General features: G+C 41.4%; 1 protein-coding gene across 11 annotated transcripts in view; it reads right to left on the reverse strand.

Annotated features, from left to right (window-relative positions):
• The window catches only part of phldb1b (pleckstrin homology-like domain, family B, member 1b), a 92,435-nt gene that overhangs the window by 14,204 nt on the left and 50,457 nt on the right, over positions 1–27,774 (reverse strand). For 3 of the 11 annotated variants that reach the window (XM_072454360.1, XM_072454343.1, XM_072454411.1), the window contains 13 exons: positions 21,765–23,260; positions 8,417–8,725; positions 7,966–8,103; positions 7,558–7,695; positions 6,298–6,426; positions 4,687–4,842; positions 4,331–4,441; positions 4,173–4,262; positions 3,844–3,978; positions 3,198–3,305; positions 1,882–2,055; positions 686–826; positions 50–166 (listed from right to left, as the gene is read on the reverse strand). In XM_072454360.1, coding sequence (XP_072310461.1) covers positions 50–166; positions 686–826; positions 1,882–2,055; positions 3,198–3,305; positions 3,844–3,978; positions 4,173–4,262; positions 4,331–4,441; positions 4,687–4,842; positions 6,298–6,426; positions 7,558–7,695; positions 7,966–8,103; positions 8,417–8,725; positions 21,765–23,260 — 3,242 coding nt within the window. Of the gene's footprint in view, positions 1–49; positions 167–685; positions 827–1,881; positions 2,056–3,197; positions 3,306–3,843; positions 3,979–4,172; positions 4,263–4,330; positions 4,442–4,686; positions 4,843–6,297; positions 6,427–7,557; positions 7,696–7,965; positions 8,104–8,416; positions 8,726–21,764; positions 23,261–25,556; positions 25,726–27,774 lie in introns of those variants that run through there. The other 8 variants (XM_072454427.1, XM_072454352.1, XM_072454386.1 and 5 more) reach the window with 8 other exon arrangements.

A 27,774-nucleotide genomic window follows, 5' to 3' on the forward strand; every position in this document is an offset into this window, starting at 1 on the left:
TCTCTATTGTACATTATACTATATACATTAAAGGGAGAATGGTCTGTACCTTGGAGCTGGTGTTTCGTCCCAGTGTGGCTGCTCCGTGGAGCAGAGGCGAGGCCGAGCCAGACCTGGAGCTGAGGAGGGTTTGTCCTGGATCACTGTCCAACTTTGAGCGAAACACCTGAAGAACAGATGAAGGAATAAACATGCTGCAATCACAATGCTTCAGTGAAGTAGAGGCAATGATGCCAGACTGAACATCTGCTCCAGCTCCAGCCCCTGCATAGAAACCTGTTAAAGGCACATTTAGGGTTCGACAGGGTTCAGTTCACTTTATGAATCAAAATATCAAAGACGTCGCTTACACACACAGAGACACAAAGTTTTAAAGAGCTTTTTGATCAGACATATTTTTCTTAATTCTGTCTTTTTGTAAGTTCTGCAAGCTTCAAAGTCAAAACTTCAAAGTGTTCAACATTCACTTATTTCCACTGATGGTTCTGCAGACTCTCTGCTGAAGGCAACAAAGCAGCTTTATTTTAACAACACAATTCTTCATTTCCCAACAATAATATTCACTTTATGTTGAATATTGATTTCTACTAGAGTAATAACAAGTGTAATTTTACACACAAACACAAAGGTCAACAGAATGAGTTTAAAAAGTGACCAAACAGGAGAAGAGAAGAGGAGCCAGTACCTGCAGCGCCGCTCTGCGACTGGACAGAGACTTGGCTGGAAGAGGCGGGGGCCCGAGCTGACCGGAGCCCACCATCAGCTCCCTGTACCACTGCTCTAAATCTATTTTAGGAAGGCGCGGCCTAGAGGACTCAGACTGGTACTGCACCGTGAAGAGGAGGTGAAGAAGAAGGTCAGGCAGAAACGGGAAAGACAGATTAGAAAGCATTCAGAAAGCATGTATTTTCAGTGAATATTTTGGAAGCATCTACAGAGCTGAAAGTAATGTTTTAATGAAAATGACTCCCTAAAATATGTGCACCATATTACGGTTGTCAGCTGCATTTTCTTGATACCCTCCAGCAGTCATCTTTATTTTACATTTCTTTGGTCTTATTCATGTTCCGGCTGCAATGACCCAATTCTCATACAGTCTTTTTATGCTTTATTCAACTTCATCAGACCACTGCATTTTTGCATATTAAAGGCGTATCAGCACAAAAAGAAGCATAGAAGGTCGTCTCCCACAATAGGGGCCACTGTTGTAAGTCTATTTTATCTAATGACACTTCTGACACATCTAAAAAGCATTTATGGTGACAACATAATAACCTTTTATGGCAAACTGAATTTAGCTACATTTGTATATACTGCCCACCTCTAGTTATGTGGATTGAAAATATATACAAAGAAAAAAGGAAGAAAGTGCGAAAAGAAGAACTCAAATGTGTTAATTAAGTAAAAGATAGAAACAGAAGCAAAAAATTACTTCTATAAAAGTAAAAATATCATGTGAAAAAATCTAGTTAAGTATAATTATTGAAATACCAGTTAAAAATGTACATTTAGAGAGAGAAAAGTATTTCACATGGATATTGAGAATATTGAATATTATATGTAGTGCTCTTGATAAAGAATCGTGCAGATTTTTGGTCAAAGAAAGCGACTGCATTTATATATAATTTATAGATTTTTGTCAAAACCCTGTCTTTTACTCATAATCTTTAGGCAGGCAGTCGTCATGGCAATGCACTTTTCAGTCCAATTCAAAAATGCAGCGGAGTAAACATAAAAAAGTATCTGAGGTAAATTTCCTCGAGTGTAGTACTTTTACTTTAGTACTTTGCTACTTTCCACCGCCGGTTAAAACATGCAAACAGTCAGCTTTGAGAGTAGGAGGAGCTTAACCACCATCACAGCAGGAGACAGGACACACACCTCCACAGAGAGAGAGAGGGAGGAGCCATGGTGAGAGGGGAGGCACGGGAAGGCGGGGTCTACTGCTCCAGACTGCAGGGGCTGAGGGCGGTGGTGGCGAAGCGGGGAGGTGGGGGACGACTCCACTTTGGGCATCCCGTACATCTGACTCAACTGCCCCACTGTCACATACTCCTTCAGCGGGGGGGGGGCACAGAGAGGAGGGGGGAGAGAGGGAGGCGCGTGAGCGAGGGAGGCGGCAAACGGGCAAACGTGGCAACAGAACACCGGACTCTGGAGGGAAAACATGCGGCGTCACGGAAACTCAAGCAAAAAAACCACAACATCTGCGCAACACTCGTCTTCATCAGAGACAGATGAGAGCAACACACTGAGGCTAAGACACTTTCAGAGGAGAAATGGCAGACTTTTTGGAGCAACCGTAAGTGTATTTCATTGGCTTGTGACACTGACAAGGATGGAATTTCCACATACACGGACTTATGGTGTTTTTTTATGTCCAAAATTCAATCGTGTGAGTAAAAAAGCAAAGTCCACGGTGCAGTGCAGAGAGCGGACCAGCAGAGGGAGCAGCATGTCAGACTGCAGAAAGAAAAGGTCAGAAGGGGCACACTGGCCCCGTCCCACTTATGTTTCCTTGACTCCTCGAATCCTGCTCACCTCGATGGGAAATTCACTGTTTGAGAAAATAAATGAATAGCAGAAATCCTACAAATGTTGTGCCAAAAGGGAAAAAGTAAGTAAATTAGAAAATGGACAAAACAAATGAGACATGACAAGGCTGACCTTATACTAGGGACGTCAAGTTTATTCGGTTAATCGATAATTGTGATGATTAAGGTCACAATAAGAACTAAAAAGGAATCATTTTCACTATTAGCTAAATTAAGTGGTTTTAATCAATATAATCTATAGTTAAACAAATATATAAATATAAAGTACAGTTTTAGTCACATTTACTTTATTTTGTCATTTTGATGGTTCAATTTCATAAAGCTGAGAAACAGTAATGTGTTCAACGAGATTTCACACAGTAATAATCATGAATAAACGTTAAATATGGATGTTTTTTCTCACAATAACCGTAACACTAAAATGTTATATTGTTTCTTTTATACTAGACAAAAATAGTAAAAAATAAAATAAAAAAATCACGTTGTTACTTTGGACTGTTCAGTTGCAACTTCACGTGAACCTCATCAACCTGCGTCTCTCATCAGTTTGCAGGAGGGCGGAATCCAGGACACTAAGGAAGCACATGTGGGACGAGGCCACGGAGACACACTCGGCACAAACAGGAAGTGCTTGCGTGATACCTCGAGGGGAACGGCTAACGCGGCGTCTACGGCAAATGTTTGACTGTGGCGCCGGCCGCCGTCACCGCCGCCGTACATCGAATACACATCGGACAGCTTCATGTACTCCTGAGCACCACCAGAGTTTGTGGGGTCACAACACTGCGATCAGTCCACCCACAAAAGGCCAAACCGTTTATCCAAGAGTGCAAAAACACAATGGGGCAAAAGAAAGTGATGGACACACACAAGGCACTTAGTATGGACCAGAGAGCAGCGACGTGTAGAGCAAATCTGACCATGCATTTTGTTACTCTTATTACACACCGTTTTATTTGGGTTAGTGTATTATCAAATCAATGTAAAGGCTTCAAATCAATACAATGGCCCACATGCGACTTGTGTTGAGACTTGTGTTGTATTTAAAGAATCTAATGTATAATACTATATCTAATTCAATGTGTAAGAGATGGTGGGCAGGCTTCCTGATAAACACCACTTGCACATCTCTGCAGAGCCCATTGTGCAGTGACACATACTCATAATGTCTATATTAAGTGTCCGTGGCGCCACACAGCTCAAAGTGACTAAGCGAAAAGCGACAGCACAGTAAGCAGAGGAGCACATGAGCGATCAGAGACAGGCGCTTCATGCAGGTCAGTGTTACCTCTGTGGGGCTGCTGGGGTACAGCTGACACAGAGGGAAAGGGAGAGAGTAGGAGCGCGAGGCTCGAGAGAGAGAGGGCCGACAGGAGCGCACGTCCTCCAGCAGGAAAGCCTCGCTCCTGTGCAGCGCCTCCTGCTGTAAACAAGGACTTCAATCACTTCATCTCACGCTAGACCCTTTTGTGTGTGCAGGTGATCCGTCAGCCTAATGTGCTATGTTCACACATTACTCTCATTAAATGTTTAGTGAGTTTTGAAACAAATGAGTCAAACAAGTTAAATTATTATTATTAGTCCATTAAGTTTACTGAGAGCCTGAAGGTATTTTACCTCTCTCATGGCAGTGGGGGACTTGGGAAAGCTCTTTCCTCCAGTCAGACTGTGGTACCTCTTCTCCAGGGCAGCCAGTCTGTCCTTTTCCTGAAACAGACTCAAATCCATTAGAAATGCATTTTGTCATGTCGGTTTTATCATTAGAAGCTCTGTACCTTCTGTAGCATCTGCAGAGTCACAGTCCGGTCTTTGGCCAGTCGCTCACACTCCTGAGAGGCCTGAAGTCCCAGCTGACTGGCCTGGTTTTCCAGAGCAGACACTTTGTCCTAAAGCAACAAACTTGACATCATATATTCATACATAAAAGATGATGTGTGAATGGCGGTGCAGTGCTGACAAATTGATTACGCCTCTGAGAACTACTATCAAACGCTCCATACTATCTAACAATAACAAGAGACTGATAAAAGATACACATATTCTCTATAAACAGTTTTGCCTGTAGCAGACGCAGCTCCACACAGAGTCTGATTCTTCAACAGAAGACTATAAATGTGTAGGTTGTTCCCACCTTCCTCTTGGCCACGCTGCCCTGGTACTCGCTCCGTTCCTGCTGTAGCTGCTGGCTCATGGTCTCTCTCTCCTCCTCCAGGCTGCTCTCACGCTCCAGCTGCTGGAACTCCAGGTCCTCAAACTTTTTAGTTCCTGCTTCCAGCGCCTCTCCTTCCTGACGAGGCCGCACACAAACCCACGTTACATCAGACTCCGGGCAGGTACTCGCAGCTTGTTTAGCCGAGCAGGCAGCCATACAGAACATGCTTCTACTGCTGCATAGATTGTGATCAAAGAGCACCTACTTTTTTTAGAATGGACAAGAAACTCTATACTCCATCCAAAAGCCAATTTACTGAAAATGTCTCACGGCAGTTTTATTTTACTGGCTAAAAACACCATTTTCTCCAAGAAGAGTCACAAGATCAGAGGGAGTAACGTCAAAGAATGGATCGAGTCAGGGCTTATGTTAATTGATTAGTGAGCTGTTAAAGAAGTTATGACATGAGCTGCAACAAACAGACAAAGCACAAAACATATCACACATGCAGCGGGACCCAAGAGCAGCTGACGGGACGGGAGAGCGTGCTCCGGCAGAGGAGGTGCAGGGGTCGGAGCCGTTTTCACCGCGGCAACAGCATGTCCGTGAGAGCATTAGGAGGCCAGGTGTGTAATGTGTGAGGACTCATGTGCACGGGGCTCTGGAGGGAGGTTAAAGGTCGTAGCAGCACTATACGACTAAGGGCACCAGCAGAGAGCTGACAAATGTACATGCTCTATTCTAATGAAGCCACGCTGGACCGCTAACAAAGCACAGCCATACAGTTTGACATGTTGCTTCAAATATGTGTCATTATTTTGTTTGTATTGTGTAAAATTAGGATGCAATTAAAACATTTTCAGTAATAAGTAATCATTTTTATTATTATTCCTATTCCTAGATTTTCTACACTGTAAATTTCAAGACTTATTCACTTAAATCTAAACAAAAAACACATTTGAACTAAATAAATGCCAAATAAGTATGATTATTAAGCTTATTTCAAGAATTCTGGAGGAGTTAACTTCACTTACTGCAAGATAAGATAATTTCACTTATTTCAAGTGTATTTTCTAGTTTTACATAGATGTAAATAGATTTTTAACCAATTAATGCTGAAATATGGTGACTGAAGACTTTTATTTTGAGAATATCTACGACTAATGTGCGTTATTGATGAAAATAAGAAAAAAATATACATTTTTACACTTTTATTTATCAATGCCACTGTCTTCTAGGATGTGTTTAAAATCTGTGGATCCAGATAACGACTAACGATGATCAAAAGTTGACTAATCACGATGATTCTGATTAATTGTTGCAAGCTTTACCTAAAATATGTAGTTTGCTTTTTTATATCTACCTTTATTTGCTGTATTATTTGCTGCTGCATATTGTACATTCCATATACAGTATTTCTCCTTTAAGTATTATATAAATGTGTACTGTACATGTTTTATTGTATCTTAACATTACACTTGCTGGTGTCTGTGAGTGCAAAGTATGTAGTAAGTAGTATCAAGGCTTCGGGTCACTTCTTGAGGACAGGGACATTGGGGCTTGGTGCTTCTGCTCGACTGACAAACCCACCCTTTTGAGCTGTTCCTGCAACTGTTCGCGCAGGGACTCGGGGCAGTTATGAAGCTGGTTCTTCAGCTCGGCGTAGCCCTCCTGGAGGCTCTGCAGGGCCTGCCGTTCAGCCTCAACCTTAGCCCTTTCCTAGAAAACACCACACACACGCACGCACACACAAGCACACAATGGATAGACCGGGGAGAGAGAGAGAAAACACGGCTCAGTACACGCCATGCAAATACCAGGCTGCAGGCGTTAGCGATGTCACACGTTTACGGCACTATAAAGGGTCACAAATGATAAATATCCTCTCTGAAAGATAATTATTTTTAGCATGTATTTAACCTCTGTTGGGGTGGGAGGTAATAGTCCCAATTATGGTTCCCACGGAATTAATTAATTTGGAAAATAATCCATAGAGGCACAAAAGGCAAGCGAGGACACAATCTAAACAGACAAACGCGTCACATCTCCTGAGTGCTGCCCTAGTTTTAAGTTTCAATCAGAAACATAACAGCGAACCTACAAAAAGCAGAACAACTGTGGTCTCAAATGACTGGACAGGGATGCTAAAGTATTCCAACACTTCAAATCCAGAGAAAATAAATAATAGTTATGACTCAACCAATGACTGTACAACGCATCTAACTAAACTAAATAAATGTGACAGTAAAAACAATGGTGACCCAATGATGCAGAGTATATAAGCTTTAACAAATGATCTGAATGTAGTTTCATACAATATTTCAATGAGAAATATTCTACCAAAGGCACAATGTAAGTGTATATAAGGAGAGAGTAAATACAAATGACAGAAACATGCTGAGAAAATGCCTACGTTTCAGCTTATTTGTCTGTGATCGTTTCCACCTCCACATAATACCAAACGCTATAGTAAGAGCTGGTTTCTTCATACAAGCGTGCAGGTTATAGTCGTACAAAGGCAAGCAGAGATAATTGTGAGAACTGGAGAAGCAGTGGACATCAGGGGTTAATGGATGCTGGTTAAAAGGACTTGAGAAGTGAAGTCATGCCAGATAAAGCACCCACAAAGAGAATCGCAACTTTAATCCTCTATACGGCTCTGATTTTAGGCCCAACTCCTGACTACACCAATAACCAACCAGGAAAAAGGTAAGAGATCAAAGGAGGCTTTTAGAAGTCAGGCAGAGAGGTTCTGTGTGGAATAATGTATGAATGAAGCCTTTGTAGATTCAGACTTGAAGGTAACAAATGTGATATCCCCAAACTCTTTCCCCGGCGTGACGTCTCTACCTTGTTTTTCTCCCTCTGAATCGCGCTCTCCAGTTCATCCAGCTTGTTTTGGAGCTGAATGATGATGTCTGCTTCTGCCTCAATTTGGTCGAGCTCTGCCTGTCTCTCGCCCTGCAGCAGGGCCCGCTCCATCTCCGCCTGTAAAAGGAGCCAAATACAAAAAGATATGGAATGATTTGCGTTAAAAATATAGAAACATTTGAGAGAAGACTAATATTTGAACATCTAAACTACTACAAGAAGCTCATGTACTTCAGGTTTCATACACAAGCCTTCATGGAGACAGAAATGTTTAGTTCTTTGAATCTGATAATTAGGTTTTTGCTATTTGCGACTATTTAGATTGTAACCATTCTAATTTGAATCATTCATAATTATTCAGACCAACACTTCTGTCCTCCAGGTTACCTCTTGTTTGGACTCTTGTAGCTGCTGTTCCAGTTCAGTCATCCGTGTTTTGAGCTCGTCGATCCGGGAAAGGACACGCACTCGCTCCTCCTCCAGGTACCCAAGCTCCAGGCGACTAGAGCTGGACGAATCTTCATGCTGTAGCATCAAGGAAATGTCACACAGGAGTGTCAAGAAAGTGAAAACCTTTGATGAATGCGCCATGAATTGATAAACTTGTGTACAAGATGTATTGACATGTACCATGAATAATTGAAAAGACAATGTCAACTATTTCATGAACTAGGGGTAATTCACTTTGTCATTTCATATACAGTTGTTGATTTTGGCATGTTTGTTTTATCACTAAAATGAAAAATAGCATTTATTTGAATGAATGTTTGGAAACAGAGCCAAGCAGAGAGTTCCCATGCTGCAGACACATGCAGAGCTCCAGAGCCCGCCCTCTGACCTGTCTGTCTCCATTGTGCAGAGCGGAGCCTGTGCTGGGACCAGGGGACGTCCTCACCTCCTGATGGGTGCTCTCGGTGCTGCTGCACTCCTCTTTCAGGTTCTCCTCGTCGCTCTCTCTCTGTCTCTGGGCCAGACGCAGAGTGGACGAGGACGGTGTCCCTCCCAAAATGTCCACTGCGGGCCTCCCATATGTCCCCTCTGACAGTCCCCCGGGAAACCCTGACCTGCCGGAGCTCAGAGGATCGCAGTCATCTCCTTTGTTGTACTCTGCACACAGGTTTAGGATGGTCTCTAATCGCTGTCTTTCCTGTTGACACACAAACAAACCAAGAACATCAGATAACAGTCACACAGGGATGAAGACAAATCTCTATCATAACTTTGGGCAAAGAAACTAGGTCACAGGTTCAAAGCTTCAGTTAACAGTGACCCACAGAGCTTTCTGTGCCAACCACAGACCTGGTCTGATCTGGAGCACACGTGGAGTCTGCCAGGACCCGCTGAAACAACACAGGGCTCAGTCTCTCACACGAGACACAGGCTGTTACTGCCCAAACGCCTGAGACTGGTTGTCCAGCTGTCACTCCGAGGGGCCAAGCCTCCTCCCAGAAGACCCTGCTCTGACCTTTGACTGCTGCAGAAGAACCCCCTAAAGAATCACCACGACCTGCTGAGGGCATTATTAGCCACTTACAATCTGCCACATTCCCAATGACACATTCTTAGCATTTTTGTACCAGTGCATGTTTATAAGTGCAGCACTGCAGTTTCACTCTGTGCGTTGACATTGAGTCATTCAGAAGAAAGACTCTCGGACAAAAAGACAGGTTTATATTTTGCGCAAATACCACTAGAAACGGAGAAGCAGCTTGTGATAAGACAATGCATCACTGTATATTGTAAACAGTAAACTAAGCTTTGGGACCATGAAAGCATTGTTCCTTCTTGATCCTCTTATGCCTGAATTACATTTAAATCCAGCTCTTGTCGCAGAGGAACACCAGAGAAGCTAAAAACTCCCACCCACAAACACACAGCCTACAGTTAGTAACATTTCCCACTGAAGGAGCATCTGCCTGATTAGCAGCTAGTGCGCCACCATTAGCATTGGCCTGTAATCTAGGAGCAGTGGCTTTTAACTGTGTAGGTGGGTGTAATAGCCCCCTTTAGGCTAATGTCTAAAAAGAGTCGAACTTTTTTGGCAGCTACTAACAACTCAAGTGTCCTCCCACACCACCACATCTGTTCAGCGCCTCCATTTTTGTCGAGAAAGAAGATTAAAACCTACAAGTGTCATTGTGTGCTGTCATTGCCAGGCAGCCCGCGGCGACAGGGCAACCTAAAAGACGAATAAGTGACTGGATCAAAGAAACATTTTATAGCTACATTTGTCTGGCTACAACATAAATCAATAGCATGCACCATCAAACTGACAGCCAAGAGACACATGCCAAGGGAGCTAAAATTATACTTTCCGAACGGTTAAATATGGATTGCCTGGATGTTTTCGAATTAGTTGTAGATCTACGAGGTTGAAGCTTCAACAGGTCAGTGGGCTAATCTACAAAAGCGTGCCTGCTCTCCGCGTGCCAGACACAGTGACCCAAAATGCAAATCTAGACATTGCATTTGTCCTCACCGATGCAGAAAAGCGACAACAAAACGAGGTGCTCGGATGTAAATGTGGCCTGTACTCACTCGCATGTTGGTTGTCTGTAGAAGCTCAGACACTGCAGGAGACGTGGGACAAGAGACAGTTGGACACATACGGACCCTTTAAAGCTGGTTACACTGTCATGTCACTGTCATATCAACACACGCCCATCCCGTCCAAAGAGGAGGTCTGTCCCGGGCCTGTCACTATTAGATCATTTAAGTGTGATATGTTGCGACAGAAATTATAGCTATAATATTGATGACTATTTTAGCATAATAGTAGTAAACACCCATAATAGTAGTAAACACCCATATTGTGAAGAAAAATAATCAAATGGCACAGGGAGTTAGTAGATAGTTAATGTAAACATATCCTTATTCTACATTTTACATCCGCAGTGCAAATAAAATGTAAAAGGTAAATGATTGAATGATGAGCCTTTAGTATTTATTTAGACAGGCCTAGTCAGTCCCATAAAAATCCACAGCATTTTACATGATATATAAACTAACTAAGTGAACTATCAAAAAGAAGGCAAAATGTGACTTTCTTAACCTTAATAAGCATTCCAAAAAACATGCGTACATATAAACGTATAGTTTTTAAGCAAGATTCAGGCTACTACTACTTAATAAAGGTTAGGGTTAGGAATTAGGGTTAGAGTATTAGTTTTGTTTAATAATAGTAATTGCCAAGACTGTCAATTATGCCTTTTAATAAGGCAGGAATAAGTGTAATTATTATAAAGTGTATATAATTGTATAATTGTAAAGATTTCAATCAACCAATCAGCTAACTGGACATCCATAAATCTAGTAATACAAGATCAACATTCAGCCTCAGAGACAGTTTGACCATAACACGAGGCTCCGAGACAACCATATATTCTGAGAGGAATGCACTGTTCCCACGCTCCATGAAGACATCAAAATCATCATCCTCATCATCCTCATCATCCTCCCACAGACAAACTCCATTACGACCACAACGTTGGCTCTGATGATGACTGCATTTTTAAATACATTTTTATTATATTCTGCATCCATTTGATCGACGTTTACATTTTGCATCACTACAATGAGCGATTACACCACCATTACTACTATGTCATTCTCTCTTGACGAGCTGGTTTATGGTTACATGATGACCTCGATTTTAAAAAGGGGGAATATTTTTTTTGCATCAAGTCTCCCTCCAAAGTTCATGTTAGGTCTGTTTGGCGTTCAAAATATATTTAGTACAATTACTGCATCCACTGTACATTGAGTGAAAGTGTGAACAACGTGTGCCTCTAGTTATGTTGTTACTACTTCAATTAAATGTACTTTTAAAAATCAGATTGCTAAAGAAAAGGCACATTTTTCATCTTTAAATAATAACATCACCAGAAAAGCTGCATGGTGCACCTTTAAGAGAATGAAGAACACACACATTTTGATGATCACTCACTTCCTGTCAGTAATACTACCCTAAACATATTTGTAATTTCTGTATTTTCTCACAGCAGTCAGCATGTCTTACTCATGTTTTCCTCTGTCCCCTGGGATCCTCTATCTCCTGTTTTCTCTTCTGCCACACACTCTCGCCGCTCGCTGCCTCCTCCCTCTTCCCCTCGGCGCCCGGGGCATTTCCCTGCCTCTGCACCTTTGATCAGCACTTCGTTTTACCCGGGACCTGCTGGCTTCACCGGTACCGCACGCGTAACGACTCCTACGTCACCGGCGTAAACACGAGATGGCGTGAACACAAATTGCCATGCACATAGTGTTTTGTGCGCGTAAAGCAGCCAAGTTCAACAAAGGCTTATTCTTTATATATAACTAGGGGGAGATTTGGAGGAAGCGTCTGCAAAACAAACCTACTTCAGACTGGGATCCTCTGAGGGTTCAGCTTGTTCGGATCACATGGGAGCAACAAACAGCCTAACAAGAAGACATTATACTCGACTTTGTGCTTCTTTCCCTTTCCCCCGGTGAACATACACGCATCAAAAACAGGAAAAAAAAAGAAGGGGCTGCTTCCTATATCTCTTGATAATAAGAAAAAAGCCGGTGGTCCTCTTCTGATGTGACGGGCGCCGCTTGGCACAGGAAGGCGTTGACATTTTAGCATCTCCACTCTGGCCTTAAGGGAAAACCTCCTCTCCAAAGAAGACGCAGTGATCTTGTCGAGCACTCGCAGCCAAACGACGTGCACTTCAAAGGGCAGATACAGTGATTAAAGCCGGGATAATGCGCGTACGTCGTCATTGACAAAACACTGCGCGGGATAATGTCAGGATTAGCGATGATTGTTCTTATAGGATGGAGATAAAGACGAGCCTGGTGCAACATGTGAAGCCAATTGCATCAGCTTTGTAAAGTTAAATACTTTGTCAGGCGCAGAAATATTGGATTAAGAATCACTGTACTCCCAAAAGAACAAGTCAACAACTATTGCTTTAAAAATCCGCAGTGACTATTGTATTTGTGCACTGCTTTTTGAGTTCAAACGGAAAAAGGGTGTTCAATCCGTGTTGACTATTAAACAAAGTAGAAAGTACTTTGTAATCCCAGTGAGGATTACAATATCTGCAGCATTATCCGTCACATACACTAGGTGATTATTTCAAGGCTGATTAACCAGGATAATCAGAGAAAAGAAGTAGTAATATTACAGCTACAAAAAAACACACACAAATACATAAACTGGGTTATAAAGTCCAGTTAAACAAAGAATCAGCAATAAGTAGCAATGGAAACTAATCAGTAGGATCCTTGCTGTGAAACATCAGGGAACCTTTATTAAATCTCCATAAATTCCTTCTCAGGGCGCACGCTGACCTTTGGACCAATTTCTGTCACTCTTTCATAGTATTTACCAGCTAAAGAATTCATCATTTCAAGCAGTGACGTAGTTTCTTTCATTATGACATAGATTGAAAGAGAATGTAACTTTATGTGCCGTTAACGCTGCAAACTTTTCACTGCATTGTACTCTGAAGCCGCTGTAATAACAAAAGGTAAATAAGCCACAAGATTTTAGATTTCGACACACCCCCAGGTTTAATAATTGTGAAATGTACTTGCCATGTCAAACTCCGTGCCTGTTTACTGTTGTGTCATTCATGTCATTCACCTATGCTAAAAAACACACATGACTCAATCTGCACGTGTAAAATCAGTGTAAATAAAGCTTTGAAAGGACGTGCTGCAGAGCTTTTAATCACAACATGGAGCACAAGGCCTTCTCCAAACACTTGAATAGACACATTATCCACACAGAAAAGAATCCCAGCTCTATTTCCATATTACTGCCAGAGCTTTGTTAATATTAGCGCCAGCCTTGTGTTACCTTGAGGAGAGCTGCCATGTTGTGGAGAGCGAGCGGCTGGTCTCTGGCCATAGAGAGCACACAGAGCATGGTCTGACCTGGCCTCAGCACAGGTATGGTCCTGCTGCCGCTCCTCACAGTGAACTGCTCCATGGCCCTCTCTCGGCCCACCCCTGTGATGGTACTGTGGGCCGGGCACAGCTCTGGACTGTGGTCAGGTCTTGTGAGACGCCCGTGTGAAAAGGGGGCGGGGACGTGGGGTCATAACACGTGGAGGAAGTGGGAGGCTGTTGACTAAGAAAAGCAGAGGCCAACTTTATAAGCATAACTTTATATGCACTGGCTGCTCTACTTTAAATAGAGCTGGGTTCAGTCCAGGAAGTAGAACAATCTGTGCGAGGGGAAGTGCATATAAACTTTAAAATTCATTATTCAGACATGGCGGTAGTGTCAGCAGTTAAATGAGGATAAATGCTTAATATGTCATGTCAAATGGATTAGATGAATGAGTATGTCACAGCCAGTCCATGTAAAATATGCAGGGATAATGTTTAATATGCTACCATTAACTACATGCAAATATGACTTCTTTTGGACATTTAATTAGATTTTTTTAGGTTTTTTCCCCTCTTCTATCTTTTAGAGGCAATTTGAGTTTGAAAAAGAAAAAAAAATCGTCAGTTCAGTATTATTTACACTAAAAGAAAAGGGCAGAATAAAAACAGCTACTTTGAGTGATCTGACAGGAGCCACAGGCTTCAGTGGTGAACTTTAACAGTTAAACAACGTCCTCTAGTGGAAAATGAGTGAACAAGCACCCAAGCTGAATCTTTTTGTGGTCAAAGAGATTTTATGATCATAGAGTCTGAAAAGTATCTTCTGTCAATGAGTTCAGTGTGTGTTAGAAAGACAAAAGCACTGAATGTCTTTTATACCAGGGCTAAAAGTCCCTTGGGGCGACTCAAAGGGACACACTCAGTGTGGGTCTGTTTCTCCCAAAGGAGAACAACAAGCATTTATACAAACATCAGCACTGGATTATAGCAGCTTTCCTTTGCATAATGTGAAGTTTAAATACAGTATTTAGACAAAAGAGCCAAGCTATCCCAAGGCTTCCCATGCAGAAGGCTCTGAATACTTTTGTAAAAACAAAAACTAAATCATAGTCATTTTAGTCATAATCACTCACATTACTGACAAAGGTAGTAAACATTTTGTTCCCAATGGCAACTCCTTTTCTACATAAACTCCATGTGAGCCAGCCTAATGTAGTGTGTCTGGTGCAGGTTTGGTGGATATATTTGGCGCTCCACATGAGGCCAGGATACATGCAGAGTGTTGAGTTCGAGAGGGTATATTTGGTCTCCTAATCCATCTGCACAGAAGCAGAGATGCTAAATATGTAGCAAATATTTCTCCCAACGTCACAAACATCCACATTTCCAACATCTGATCTGACTGTAAAATGACAAAGCAGAGCTGAGAGAATCTGTAACAAGAACTCTGTTAAGTTACTTAGAGGCAGCAGCAGGTAAAACACATGAACACTGTGATACGTGCAGTGTTGTCACCATACAAACAATCCAAACTCGACTGTAATATTAAGCCATGGGCTCAATATTCAATACAGACTAAAAAAAAATATTTTTGTAAGACAAAATAATGTAATTGTTGGCACAAAATAATACAATATTTTTGATGTTACCATATCAACTTATACTAGTTCTGATAAAGCTCAAGAATAATTTGAATTTGAATTAAGGACAAATGTATATTTAAAAAAAGTAACAAACAACAAACAACAAATAAAGGATTAATTTGTATTTCTGTTTTGGTCATCTTTATTATTTGTACAGAACTTATTTATGTTTTTAGACGGCGTGGATCAAGAGGACAAATATTTTTTTCCAGAAACTTAGGCTATTGGAGTTTCTTGTACGTTTAGTGCTGACGGTCATGTGGTCAGGGCTATTGGGGTCACGGGTCACACGTTCTTACAGGACGTAAAGCTACACTGTAATGGGAGCGTCACTGCAGTAACACGAGGCGGCTCTCCTCCGCTCGCACTTGGGACGGGGCCAAAATGAGTTCCCGCCGGTGACAGTGGGACGGGGGCCTGTTCCTCAGACTGGACATGTGGACGGGGCAGTGCCAGTCTGGACTCAGGAGGGACGAACAGATGGACCTGAGGAGTCACTGCAGGACACTCATTAGACAGGGCTTAACTCCAGCTTTAGACATTAGAGCGATTAACACAGAAAGAGGTTTAATTGGGTTGTCCACAGTTTAACACCTGTATCATTTCCTGTAATGTAATGTACAGATAAACCTGTCACAATCCCACATGTTGTTGCAGAAAAACATAATGACAAACAGTAATATCAAAACTGCATTATGCCAGGGGTCCCAAAACTTTTCAGGCCGGGACCGCCAAAAGAAATGTGCAACTGATGCGGGACCGCCGCCGCCAAATAAAACTCGTCTGTGATCATTTCAAGCTTCAAAACCATTAAAATCAGCTTTAGTCGTTTTTATTCGTCACCTCTCGAGGCAAATGCTGTTGTGATTTTGGGGCGTTACAAAAATAAACTTTATTGAATTGCATTTGAGTGGCTTATCAAGCAATTTCACATAATTTCACTAAAATATACAGTGTTCAATTAAAATACATTAATACAGTGTCATCTGGCGACCCCCAGCTCATGCCTAGTGACCCCCACTTTGAGAATCACTGCCTTATGCCACTGACACAATGACTCTAAAGCAGGATCATCACAGTAAACTCTTACATAATGCATAATGTTAATAAATATTGTCCAATAAATGAATACCACAGTAATTCGTCTTAGAAGTTACATTACTGCTCAAATCTTATCCTCGATATCGAAACAAACAATACAAATATCCACTTAAATGCAAAGATAAATGTACATAGATGCTCTAGCCGCCATGTGCTGAATGATAAGGTGAGGAGTAATTATTGTGATGGAGATATGCATTTTAAAAAGCTCTAATATGAAACAAAACCATCAGCTCCAAATCATGGAAGTTACAAAGAGGAAGTAGAGGACATGAAGCCAACATTTTATATATAAATAAATACATAACAAAACCATTAATTAACATGATACTGTCCAACTCGAGTACTTGGTAAATACATCTGTGCTTGTGTATTAGGGCTGTAGCAATTCTTGGTCGGCTAAAAATGATCTCGATTACGATCTCTCAGAACACTGACCAAGCAACTGACCGAAACTGCACTTAAACAGACGCGATAACAACTGAAAGTACAAGTACACAATGTTTTTATGTGTAAAAAAGCAGAAGAAATTTCACTCTATTCCCTCGTCTTTCAGCTGCTTATATAATCTAATCCAAATGTTGGTCGACAAAGACCATCGACCAATGAATCGACTTGTATTTTGTGAAGTATACGTTCTTGTTTTAATTATTCTGATGTCTAAACTCCTCCAAAACTTTCTCATGGATGTTAAACTTACTACAAAGAAGATTTTTTCATTCAAAGCTATTAACTTTCACCTTGTAAACCATGTACTGTTACCATGTATGATTTACATGAGTTACACGGTTAAACATGTACTGACTTTATAGTGTTGTGTGATTCTGTGCTTTTGTCTTGTAATTTGAATGCATCTGGAGTGTTCTGTATGGAGCACTGTAGCAATGCAATGAAGCCACTTGTCATCCATAACGCCATGCCAACCAATCCTCTCTTCTCATGGTCCCATCCACGTGCAGTTTAGAAAAATACTAATGACATTCTGAGAACCATCAGAGGTTTCGCTTTGACAATCTGCAAGTGTGGAAGAATTTGACATTGAATTGAAGAGTAGCTTAAGCACTGCATCAAAGTACACCAAAGAAATACTGCTCTTGCAAGGGACAGTGCTGAGGGTTTTTTAAATAAATGAATAATGAACAGAAATATTCATGTATAGCACATAGAAATGACTTCGACGTCCCTTAAATTTGTAATTGTTCATGTTGGAAATGGAAACTGTAATAGTACTGTGTGGACAAAAATCAAAACACTGCATTGAAAAGGAGGTGAGTCTACATCAGGTGGCACTTCAATTCACTCCTTTTCAAACTATTTAATCTACATAATGTTCAACTACAAATGTACATGCCTGTTTTTAGTCTATGTTTTTAGATTAGTGTGTGTGTGTGTGTGTGTGTGTGTGTGTGTGTGTGTGTGTGTGTAATGTCATGTTTTAACACATTTCTGTTGGATTGACAATCTATTTATTTATGAACCAGCTCAAAACCCATTGATATCAGAGGTGACCTGGACCAAAGTGGGAAAGTTGCAGCACAAAAAAACATTTACACATTTAAGAAACTACATTTAAAAGCGATGTGCTATCATATGACTGTCGTTCAAAAAGAGATGATCATTATCGCACATCCTGTAGTACGAGTAAAAGCCGCCTGTAGTTTAGACTAGGGTTGCAACAATGACTATTTTAGTTGTCAATTAGTCAACAATTATTTTTTGTCAACTAGTCAAACTATTTCAAGTGGGACCTGGAGAACAAAATATGTGTTATACTCCAGATAACAATTATTAAAACCGTTGATGTCATTTTTGTAGTTGACTAGTCACAATTAAAAAGTAGTTTAGACCGTGATTCTTGTGTTAGCTTAGACTTTCATATTTCAGTCTTTTCTCAAATTGATAAAGTCAATGTGATGGAAATGGGCACTGTGAACTCAATTTAACCTATAAATATACATTTCAAATCTCATCGCAGTCACAACTTGCTTAAAAAAAAAAGCTAAAATAATATTGTCAAAATATCTCAGCCCTATAAGAAATCGCCCCTTGACATTTACCACATATGTGCTTTTTTTTTTTTAAAGTACCTGTGCTCTTGACCTTGCAGGCGTTCAGCTGTACGCACATACCTATAAAGTCAATATTTCCTCTCCGTGTGTCGGCGCTAGTACCAGGCCGAAAGTTGAAGTGACTCATAATATGTCAGCTGGAACAAAGACTTGAGCATTTGACAGCCTCTTAGGGTAATTTACTGTTAACTTAAGTGTTAATAGTACCTAGTAATAGTATCATATTCAAACAGTTGTGCGAAAAATTGATTTACAAACCTTCTTATGGAATATGAATGGTTAATAGGCCTAAAAACACTCTATTTGTATGAAATGTATGGTTCACAAGAAAAAAGAAGCTGTATATGGCATTTAAAAGATAATATATGCATTTGAACAAAGTTATTGTGTACCTGTTTTGTGTGTTTCATGGACACACAAAACACATTTAGAGCAAATACAACAAACTACTCTCTACTAGAATGTGTTCCAAAGATTAAACTGCCAACTCCTGTTATTGATTCATTCATCTTTTTACGCTTCGGGTTATAGGTCGTGTTGCCGATCCCACTTGTGCGATGGTAGAGTTACACAATGGACAAAGCTCTTACATTTACTTTCACGTTCATTTACTATGAGGAAATCAGGAGTCAGTGATTCAGTTGATTCGAACGCTCATCGGAATTAATCCAAATGATTCAAATACTGAGCACTTAACCTAAAACTAGGGCTGGTACATTAATCTAATCATTTTTAACAATAAATACTGTGGAAAACCTGCTAAATCATTTAGTCCTGACTTTTATTAGCAGAGCAGGGTTATTATGTAGACTGCAGGGGACAGAGGAGTGAATATACAGTAACACTTCAACATGGAATAGACTCATTCTAATCCAAAATAAACTGAATTGTGTTACATATCTATACAAATGAATTCAAAGGCAGGTTAAGAATATGATAAGAGTGAAAATGTAAAGAGCTAACCCCGACTGAAAGACCAAACGTCACAGCTAACTTTGATTAAAACCAAAATTAAAATTGTGGGTAAAGGTGCAGATATGCTAGCCATTTTATCCTTTTGGAAAATTTTAATGTGAAAATACAATTCCTATGCAATACCATTTCAAAACAAGTTATAAAAAAAAAAAAAAAAAAAAAACATTATATAAAAAACTAGATATTGTGCAACACTTTCCAGTAGATCCTAACATAACCACCTCCTGAAAAGTTTAGCACCCATCTAAACTGAGCCCCAGAATGACACTTTAGTTGTTGCGTTACAGCTTAAAAGCTTTCCTCCGTGGCACATGTGGCACTGTGTCTCACTTTTAATGGCACGTCTCTCCAGGAGGTCCCTGAACGCAACCTGCCCCACACAGACAGAGGGGGCATGTCAGCGCGCCCCTCCAACCAAGCTGTCCCACACTCTTTACAACGCCGTTTGTAATTACAAGCGGGGCGGACAAATGCCTCCCTCGCCGCCTCGAACTCACTGAAAGGCTTTTAAAAAGGAGTTCGATTCAGGCGGACAGACAAGTTCACAACCGCTGCTCCCTCCTCCCACGTCCAGTTTAGGAAACGACAAAACAATGCGGTTGCTAAGAGGCGGCCCGGACGTCCCGGGAACTGACACGACAGCAGCGGCGCGCACAGCCAATAGTCGAGATATGGACCTGTCGCTCAGATGGTTTATGGACTTTAACAGACAAACGCTGAGATAAGAGGAATCAATCGCCTTCTACAAAGATACAGCATGAATGACATTCTTTATTTGCTTCATTTGCACAAACGCCACATAAAAACTAGAACTGAACGTGGAACTAAATGTGGACAGGTCCAGGGCTGATCCGGGAAAACAACAGGATCAAACCATAATTAAACTGGGCTCAAACCAGGTCCAGACAAGATCAAGTGTGAACATCATCTTTCTTTGTATTACTACAGAAATGCAGAAGAAACTTGTTATTTTACCACTGACAAAAACAAATTGTAACTAAAAGGCATAAAATGTGAAGTGTTTTGTTTTATAACCTTGACATTTGCAGTTATATGCATGATTAAAATATCATTTTGTAAGCTAGTTGTTGCCTCTATAACCAAAAAGAAAAAGAAAATTCAACTGGACAAACGTTTAAGAGTGAATATGTAGCTTCTTCTGTATGTGTGCCTCTTTACAATTGTATGAAAACTTTTCTTTTTTTTAAATTATATTGTTAACTTCTTAAATTGAATGGAAATATTGCTGTTTGTTTGTCATATTGACTGTATTATTGCTTTTTTATAACCAGTTTTAAGACCACGTTGCATTTAGTGATGTCTAAATCCCTCCTCATAGCCCAGGCTGTAAACACACTGACACTAGAGTCAAATGACCAAATGTTGATCCATGTTTGTTGTGTCTGTCCTCCTTAAACACACAAAACGGAATTAAATAAAAGTAACTGTTTCTGAAGCATTAGACACTGGCTACCTTTCCATGCACACAAAAACCTGATCATATCTGATTTCTGGAGTCATCAGATTATTGGAATGCCATGTCAACAGTTCCATCTGATGTGATTTCTTACTGATTGTTCACGCACAAGTTTTGACAAGGTAAATTATGCAAAAAGGGGCAAAGTTATGTTGCAAAGACAAAAATGGAATAGAGAAAGCTAAAGATTGATATAGAGGTATTTTTAAATTCATTGTACTTTGTCTTACAACTACGACAGTTACTCTACAAATCCATTGATTAACGCACACGTTACTAGGGATGTAACAAGTGAAATATTCGTATAGGTCTCACAATAATATAGAATAATGAGCTTCTTTGCTAAAATGCAAAGAAGCAAAATGTGGCATGATTTGAGAAACATATCTATTGTGACTGCGAATACAATTGTTACTTATGTTTGAATATTAGGAGTCTGTTCAAAGTTCACATATTAAATGCATACAGGATCATTTAGACTGAAATAGGCGTATGAACTGACAAACTAATAGACGAGTGTTTATACAGGTCGAAACTACAGGTTTAGCCATTTTTATGCTGAATGAAACAGAATATTTTGTTAATATTATAGTAGAATTATAGTAGTTATAGTGTGATCATTTGCCATTTTGATTTGGCTGTGATTAATATTAATTAATATTGCAGCCCTAGTGGGAACAACATGGACATGACCCTTTGCTCCATTTCAGCGCAGACAACATCCAATCCAACAAGAAGACATGACTGTTTTAGCACTTTTGTATTTTCTGATATGACAGTAAAGATTTGCACCAAAGTCTGGACGAGGCGTTTAAAAAAATAAGCATTTCTACAATCCTGCGCACCTCTGTATTGCAATAAATATGAAACGTGCCGTGAAATGTACCGTGAGATTTGCATTTTGTTCGTCCTGGGCATATAAGCAAACACCAAAAATCAGAGCTAATCATTGAGATATCTGATTATTCTAGGCTTCTATGGTTGCTACTAGCCGTGTAAATGTACAAACGGTGAATTTCTGTTCCCAACACATTTCCTGCCTCGTTCTGAACTCACCAGCCTCTCCATCTCCTGCTCCCTCAGTCGCTCCTCTCTCTGCCTGCGGTGATACTCTAGCAGCTCGTCCTCGTTGTCGCTGATCTCCGAGATGCTGTTCTTCCTCTCCCTCATTCCCGGATGTGGCCGCCCCGACGCCGACATCTTCCTGTGCGCCCTGGGACTGGCCACTGGAGACGACCCCGGCAACGACCCCAGACTGTAGGCGGAGGTCAGAGAACTCCCCAAACCTGCCTTTCTAGAACCGCCGCCGCCTTCCATCATTAGAGTAGGCGATGGACTGCGCGCTCTCATCCCTTTGCTGGTCAAGATCTCGTCCGGCGTTGTCGCGGTTTTGCGGCGCAGTCGTGGGCTTTCTGGCAAAAACTTGCTTAAACATGACGGACTATCGGGGGTCTTTAGAATGGGGACTGTGCCTGGCAGCGCCCCTGGGAGTACGGGCACTCCTCTCCTCGCCATCGACGGGCTGAGCGGAGGCAAATCTCTCATGCTTAAACCCGAAGCGCTACCGCCGTTGATCTCCATGTTCCTCCGAGCGGCGCGCGGGCTTTCGGGCGGCTGTAGCGTCCGCTGTTGTAAAGGTCCGCCCTGGATGATGTGCACGATGGGATCTAGCGGCGGCTGGAAGGCTCTCGTGTGTTGAGAAAGTTGCCTTGACGGGCTGGAGGTGAGTGAGCGATCGGCTAAGCTGGTCTGTTCCCTGAAAGGACTCGCGGGTCTTTCTTGAAGCACCGTGGTGGCCTTGGTCCTTGGATGTGATGGAGACGGGCATGTAGAAAACTTGGGCATAAGTCTAGGGCTACTTGGCACAACGTAGCGACCATTGAGAGTGTCTTCGGGCGACAGAACGGGCGCGTGTCTCGGGCTATCGTTCCCGTCCAGGCTCAATCCTCTCCTGCTCAATTTTGGACTCGGAGGCGTTTCTGTAAGCAGCTTTCTCTGCAACCTAGGGCTGTCCTGGACCTTCTGACCAGCCCCTACGCCACCGCCACCGCCACCGCCGCTGCTGAAATTGAGTATGGTCCGTGGCTGCGGGACGGGCGGGGCTTGGGAGGCGAAGTTGTAGCTGGACGAACGTACAGGCACAGGCGGCAGGGAGGCGCTCTGGTCGGGAGGTCCACCGATTGGCGAGGGGCTGGTGAAGCTCCCACTGCTGGCCGCTGAAGGAGATGACAGGGGGGAGAACGGGGGAGACGTGTTCTCATAACTGGACCCTACGGACATGGCCCCTGGGCTGGTGGGGGGAGACAGCAAGTACCGCCCTCCCCCGTTTATCATGGGGGAGAGAGGCGAGTGAGACGAGCCCCCGGGGAGCTTCTTGTTGTCGGAGGAGGAGTGCTGGGGCTCGTCCATGACTAAGGAGTCCATGATGTCCTGCAGGTCCTTCTCGATGGAGCTGACAATTTTACTGTGTTCAGACTGGACTTTGTCTCCAGGAGCCGGAGGGGACTGGGATGGGCTCGAGTGGTGATTCCCATTGACCAGGCTCTCGGTATCTGCAAAAGAAGAAAGACGTACTGTAAGAACACACTTTGTAACACCGCTGTTTAAACCAATTATGATCTTATGAACCGCAATTGTTTTTTTGCATATTTGGGTAAAAATGTTACGAACTGCACCAACGATTAGGGATTGGACTGACACCATAAGTGACCAAAGAAATCACATATGGACTTGAAAATGCACACATTAAACAGAAACTGGGCTAAATGTTTTTTTTTTTTGAGAAATGAAAAAAAACAAACAGATAAAATAATAATAATGTATGTTTTTTTAAATAATTTAGTTATTGCCTGTAATTTGACCGTGGCACTTCAGGATATGAATTAATATTGTTTTTATATAATGCCTGATTCCATTTAGTCTATGATGACATGGCACAAACAGTTTTTATTTTAATAATTTTCTCTCAAACAATTTGTGTAGTATTAATGCCACTTATTGCCTGTATTTCTTACTGTTTTTTGGATCCTTATGACAAAGCAATGAGCACCAAAGTGTGATTTTGTCATGTCACTGTAAAGTCTGTTCAGATTCGATTACAATGGTCACGCGCAGCCCAAATAAAATACTGTCAATCATCGTTACAACTAAAGAAATTAGGAGGAGAAATAAAAGATTAGTGCCTTGGACAGAGATCAGGAGAAAATGTGCCTGCATAACCCAATTACAATGAAGCCCGAACGCGACGCAGAACACAAGCTGTAATCTAATCTGAACCGTCTCTGTGATGTCAGCGCTGCGCCGTCGATTCCTGTCACAGAAACAAAACTCCCCAAGGCGAGGATCACTGCACGGATCAGGTTTAATTTGGGCTAAATACCATTAGTTTTGAATTGATTTGGTGACAACAAAACACAGAAATTGACAGCCCCTTCTGGATATCAAGTCAATAAAGTAGTTAGTAGACAGATCTTGTACTGACGCTTGAGTTTTCCTTTAAATTGCCAAAATAACAGAAATATTGGGCTTAATGCATGACAAATTCACAACTTAAAATGCAGCATATCAGTGGGTACCTTTACATGGCCAGTAAAAATCAGAGAATAATCAGAAAAGCCAATCATTATGACACGTGCCGGGGAATTTATAGGTTTTCAGAGAAACTGTTGCGTTCGAAAGACAAAGTACAATGGATTTTAACAATAAATCTTTCACATTTTCTGTTTTGTTTTTGTCTTTTCCACATCAGTCTGCCCTTTTTTGCATAAATTACCTGCCCAGGGTTTTGAACAATCAGAAATAAATCAGATAAACTGTCGCACCTGATTCATGACATTTCCATAATCTGACAACACCAGAAATCAGACCACAATTAGATTTCTGATGTGCATGTAAACGATCGGGCCAATGTGCACTTTACTCATTGAGGCCTTTAAGTGTCAAGTTCAAAATAACACAATGGGCCACATGTTTGAATGCCATCTTATTTTAAAAAATGATGTCATGGAGAGAGAGAGATGTAGAGAGATGCTCCAAATAAAAAAAAAGCATCTATAAAATATGCATTGGACTCGCTTCCTGGCCGTTTATCTTACAGACAGAGCACTACAATGACTCTGTGTGGTAATGACAGCCTGTCCAGGGCGACCACTGGATGTGTGTCCGGGCCAATTGTGCAGCATTAGTCGAGCTGCCGCTGATAATAGCCTGGATTTAAGGCGACGGGCTCCAAATGTCACGTCGCGTATCAAACAAAAACGCAGCAGCTGGATTCGTATGTGCAGTGTCACCGGCAGCAACGGGGGGAGCGGGGGTAAAAATAAATGTCAGCGTTTGCACAGGGAAAGCCCGTGCAATGATGTCATGGGCTACCGCCTCAGCCAGGAGCGCGTGACCAAACGCCGCGTGGAAATGCGCTGAAAAGAGTGATTAAGTGTCAATCAGTGAGCTCCCCATTAATCAGATTTTTTTTTTCAAACATGATGCTACTCAGATGTTCGCGTACAGTTCGGCAACTTTAGTTCATAAATAACCGGTGTCGTTCGGCAAAAAAAGTTTAATTTCGAGGTATTCTGACACGTCCATCGACTCGCATCTGATCGCGCTTATTTACAGATGAACGTCAATATTTTGCAGAATAAAACGCATATGTGTTATTTACCTGTCAGCGGGATGAAAGAACACGCATTGCTTTGTCGTTTTATGCATGTATTGTTTCTTGCAGCGTAATAACAGTCGTTTGGCAGGCTAATACACTGGAACTAGCCGATTTGCTTATGGAGTGCGGCGCGGCGCCAGGTACTATCGCGTCTTTCAGGCGACGCTGCGTGCTCGACAGGTTTTACTCACATCGTGGAGGGATAAAACTGCGAGCAGGTCAGTGTCAGTGCGGCTAAATGAAACACAGTGATGCCGACATCCCGCGGACCGCGGTGCCAGAGACGCCGAGCAGTGACGGGGCCTGGCCGGGCTCCATGAACCTTAAACCGGGGAGGATCAGCCTGGGGTTGTTGGGGAGCGCGGTGAGGCTGCCCGTCAGTAATCCAACTCATTCCGGTCATGACTTTCAGCGTAAACTATAAATTTATTTTTTAAACGTTTAACATTCAAAATATATGAATTATGAAAACAGACGTTGTGTAACTTGCCTGGACGTAAAAATAAACTAATTTACAGTCGATAAAAATCCACGCAGACTAGGCTTATGTAATAATTTATTTTAAGAATTATAATGTGTTGCACTTCCGGTGGTTTTTCTACAATAATTTAACTTGATATTGTATGCAAAGAGGCAGAAAAGTGTCTAATAAGCGCAGAAGAGGAAAATGACTGATGACATAATTTGACACCGAAACATTTCTTGCTCTATAATAAACACAATCTAGCATACAAGGTGTATTTTACATTCTAAAATACATGTAACTGAAAACAAACAAAATATGCGCATGATTTGTTGTCTGATATGCTACCTGGGCTATATTTATTTCACTGACAACAACAATATATTGAGAGGCTTCAGTTTCCTGTTCAACGCAACATTTTGAAGACGTTTTACCATTCAAACCATACATTATTTCATTTTAAAACATTCATTGCTATGGTAACGGTCCCAAATTTTCTTCATTGGACTTTTTCTTGTCTGTGTTGCCATAGGTTTCTCATTCCTTTCTCACTTTTGTCCATTATGCAGCAGAACACAGGAGCCTCGTCGGGAAAGACAAAGCCTCTTATCAAAATGTCAGCTAAAACGGAAGTTGACAAAAAAGAGGGTGAATCGTGGCGGCATGGAGGGGGATGCCTGGGAGTGACAGACAATATAGAGGTTTAAAAATAGTCCCTAAAAAAGATACCCCAGCAGCCACCCGGGCCTCAGTAAGCAGCTCAGAGGGACAACGCCACGAACAGCCAGGAAATGTACAATCAGGGACAAGATCGCCGCTGAAAGATGCTGGATAAAGACAGCTGGTCAGTGCGATGGAGCCAAAAGTAACTGGCAGGAGCCTAGTGCAGACAGGAGAGAGCTACGTTTTACTGGGATGGAGAGACTAGAGGATGACGTCTTAAAGAAATGGCATGCGGAGCTGAATTATTGCAGAATTCTCACAATAATAAAATTGTAATATTTGCTTGAATACCTTGTTTTCTTTCAGCAACAGCTAAACAAACTGAGGGAACTAGACCATGATACAATGCCCCTTTTCAGTGCTGACAATATGAAGACAATACTTTTATGCCAGTCTTTATTATGACAGTAATATTTTGTATGAAAGGTTTGTCAAGACGTTTTAAAAGGTAAAAGTAGCAAATCAACAATCTCTTCTTGCTTTTTATGGATCGTCATGTCGCATTGTGCATTTGCTAACTAAATATGACAAGAGTTTTCACAGTTCTAAAGCAAAAGGTTCAATAATAATGTAATAAAACATGGAGATTATATAAGTTATTTAGCTTGTGAAGATGCACTAGATGGAAAATAAACAACTTCTACTTCATATACATTGAGGAAAAAGCGCGAGTGCAGTGTCTATTTGTAATGTATACTTACTACACATATGTTTTTGTGGTCAAGGACATAGAACTATATATTACAGTAAACCCACTTCAATTTTGGTTCAAAGAGTATTGACATTATCTTTAGTGCTGTTATCATAGTTCTTTGACACAGATGATAGGAGAAATTTAGCCTCAGATATGACAAATCCTCTGAGATTATCATGGGAGTGGTGTAAATCATGTCAGTGCGGCTCAGGAATGCATAATTGAAGCAAATGGCGCATTCTAAACAGCGGAAACCTTTCATTAGTGGATCAGGAAGTACACTGCAGACAGCTTTCCTTTGGAAAGCGTCTCGGGATGCAACTAACGATTATGCAACTGCACAGTAATATTGCAAAAAACTAGTCAAACATTTAATTCTATTGTATATTGAGATTTTCAAAACACATTTTTAACCAAATAAAGGTAACTGGAGGTTTTTTTTTTAAATCTAAATGTTTATTGTTTTTTACTACTGGTATTTCTATGTAACATTTTAGACTGTATAGTTCAGATAACATTTATAAAAATA

The sequence above is a fragment of the Eucyclogobius newberryi genome, unplaced genomic scaffold (assembly GCF_026437365.1).
Source record: "Eucyclogobius newberryi isolate DKJ021-1_F unplaced genomic scaffold, fEucNew1.0.hap1 SCAF_10, whole genome shotgun sequence".
NCBI classification, from domain to species: Eukaryota; Metazoa; Chordata; class Actinopteri; order Gobiiformes; family Gobiidae; genus Eucyclogobius; species Eucyclogobius newberryi.